The sequence below is a fragment of the Hippocampus comes genome, unplaced genomic scaffold, assembly GCF_001891065.2.
Source record: "Hippocampus comes isolate QL1 unplaced genomic scaffold, H_comes_QL1_v1.1 scaffold56, whole genome shotgun sequence".
Taxonomy (NCBI): Eukaryota; Metazoa; Chordata; class Actinopteri; order Syngnathiformes; family Syngnathidae; genus Hippocampus; species Hippocampus comes.
This window is the reverse complement of record NW_017842056.1, coordinates 522,585-524,838: the sequence shown is the minus strand read 5'-3', so window position 1 is coordinate 524,838 and position 2,254 is coordinate 522,585. Positions and strand designations below refer to the sequence as shown.

General features: G+C 50.2%; 1 protein-coding gene across 1 annotated transcript in view; it reads left to right on the top strand.

Annotated features, from left to right (window-relative positions):
* The first annotated feature begins 7 nt into the window (after positions 1-7).
* The window catches only part of LOC109510352 (5' exonuclease Apollo-like), a 2,713-nt gene continuing 466 nt past the window's right edge, over positions 8-2,254 (top strand). Inside the window, exons 1-4 of the mRNA XM_019860600.1 lie at positions 8-32; positions 717-882; positions 1,035-1,217; positions 1,426-2,252. Coding sequence (XP_019716159.1) covers positions 795-882; positions 1,035-1,217; positions 1,426-2,252 — 1,098 coding nt within the window. The 5' untranslated portion in view covers positions 8-32; positions 717-794. The remainder of the gene's footprint in view (positions 33-716; positions 883-1,034; positions 1,218-1,425; positions 2,253-2,254) is intronic.

Sequence of the window (2,254 nt, the reverse complement as noted above, 5' to 3'; positions counted from 1 at the left end):
GATCGGCTTCGCTGGTCAAAGTCAAGCTGCGGGTGAGAGCTCTCTCATCTTTGCTGGACGGTGGTGGAGGTGGAACTGCACACGCTGGGTGAATTGCCTACTTTAAATGAGACAATCAAATTTGAAACCACTTACCATGTCTCCTTACTGACTTGTTTAGTGCAATGCTGAAATCAAAATACAATAACGATCAAAACGACAGACCATATTTTGGCAGCGTATGTCTCCTGTATCGAGCTGGCACTCATCTTACAGCACATAACACTGAGCCAATGATGAGCCTGGCTTTCGTCAGATTTTTAAAAAAACAATTTTGGAGGGATGTCTAGTTCTTGGTAATGGTACTGTTGTGCCCTTCTTTTACACTTGTTAATAAGTGCCATCACTGTCTTTCATTGTGTATGAAATGTATTTTGTGTTCTTCGCCTGGCTGATGTGTATGAAAAAAAAACGGGCATGTAACTATAAAAATATGATTGGTTAATTCACAACCACAATCCCAGAAGGGGGGGTGTGCACACTTGTGCAATGGTATTATCACAGTTTGTTTCTACTTGCCATCAAAGTTTTGGGCTGTTGAGTTGTACCGGTAATGGGTCACATTCATGGTTGGAAAAAGTTTTGAAATGATTGAGGTCGGTGGCATTTTATTTCCTCACAAAAACCTGGCATGTGAACATGGGCGTGTCGCAAATTTTCTTTTTTCTTGTGTGCAGGTGAAGGAAAAGTGGATCCACCCGTTGGAGATCGGCGACTCATACCTCCTGCCCCTGGATGACATTGGCAAAGAAAACATGACCGTCACACTGATCGACGCCAACCACTGTCCAGGTGCGGTCATGTTCCTCTTCGAGGGCTACTTTGGCACCATTCTATACACCGGTGAGTGTCTCAACACACCATGAATGAAACCGAACGTGATCAAATGGGTTTGTATGATTCCTGTTTGAATTCTTAATGATCGTAAATACTCTATAACGTGTCATTTTTGTCCTTGAACTCACAAAAATGTGTCTGGTACATCGTTAATTCAGGTGACTTCAGATATTCCCCGTCAATGCTGCGTGAGCTGTGCCTGGTAACCAACGCCGTTATCGATGTCCTTTACATGGACGACACCAACTGTGACCCCAACCGCAGCATCCCGTCAAGAAAGCAAGCCGCACAGCAAATCAAGGAAATCATTCGCAGCCACCCGGACCACACCGTAGTCTTAGGTGTTTTCCCCTCCCCCCACTGCTTCGTTCAATGCTCCAAAACATTTCGCGATTTGAAACGTTGAAATTGTTATCGGAAAAGCAAGTGACGGTGCCCTTATTTATTCAAAACAGGTTTTGAGAACCGCAACAAATTGTGAGTGGATGAATTGTCCAGTCCCAAGGTGTGGTGACGGAACGTGTCGCTGTCCTGTGCTGCCCCTTGCAGGTCTCTACGCCCTTGGAAAGGAGTCTCTGTTGGTGGAGCTCGCCATGGAGTTTCAAACCTGGATCGAGGTGAGTTTTGACAGGATGGAGACCCTCAGAGTGCTCGGGCTGCCCGACGTCTTCACCACCGACCCGGGCGCCGGCCGTATCCGCGTTGTGGAGCAGAGAGAGATCTCCTTTGCCGCCATGTGCCGGTGGAACAGCGAGCAACCCACGTTGGCCATCTATCCCACCAGCAGGCCCCTCCCCCTCTTCCACCCCAAACTGCACGTGGTGCCCTACTCGGACCACTCGTCTTATCAAGAGCTGGTGGACTTTGTCTCCGGGCTCAAACCTTCCTCCCTGTTGCCCATCGTTGGCAACGGCATCCCGGCAAGCCTCTCCACCTTATTACCCTACAAAAGGCGTGAAGTCCTGGTGCCCGAGTCGGTGCAACGCTACATGAGGAGGCTGCCGGAGAACTGGAGCAGATCATCGGTAAAACTTCGGCGCCAATATGTTCGACCGAATGTACCTAAAGGAGTGGTGTTTGAATCTCCCGGGGAGCGTCCGGGTCCGGGTTCTTCCTCCTCCGAGGACGACGCGATGGACATGGACAGTGATTGCAGCCTGGCAGAATCCCGCGAGGAGTTCACCTTTTACAAAAGCAGTCGAGAACCCTTGGACACGTGGAGGCTAAACCTCGTGCACCCCATCCCGGAAGAGATTTTGATGGCGCAACGGGTGCCGTTCAGTCAACTCAGCCAGAGCAATTTCACCCCTCTGGAAATCTTGCAGGACGCGGGCGGCGGCCTCACGCTGCGGCGACGCGCCACCGAGGAGGCGACGGC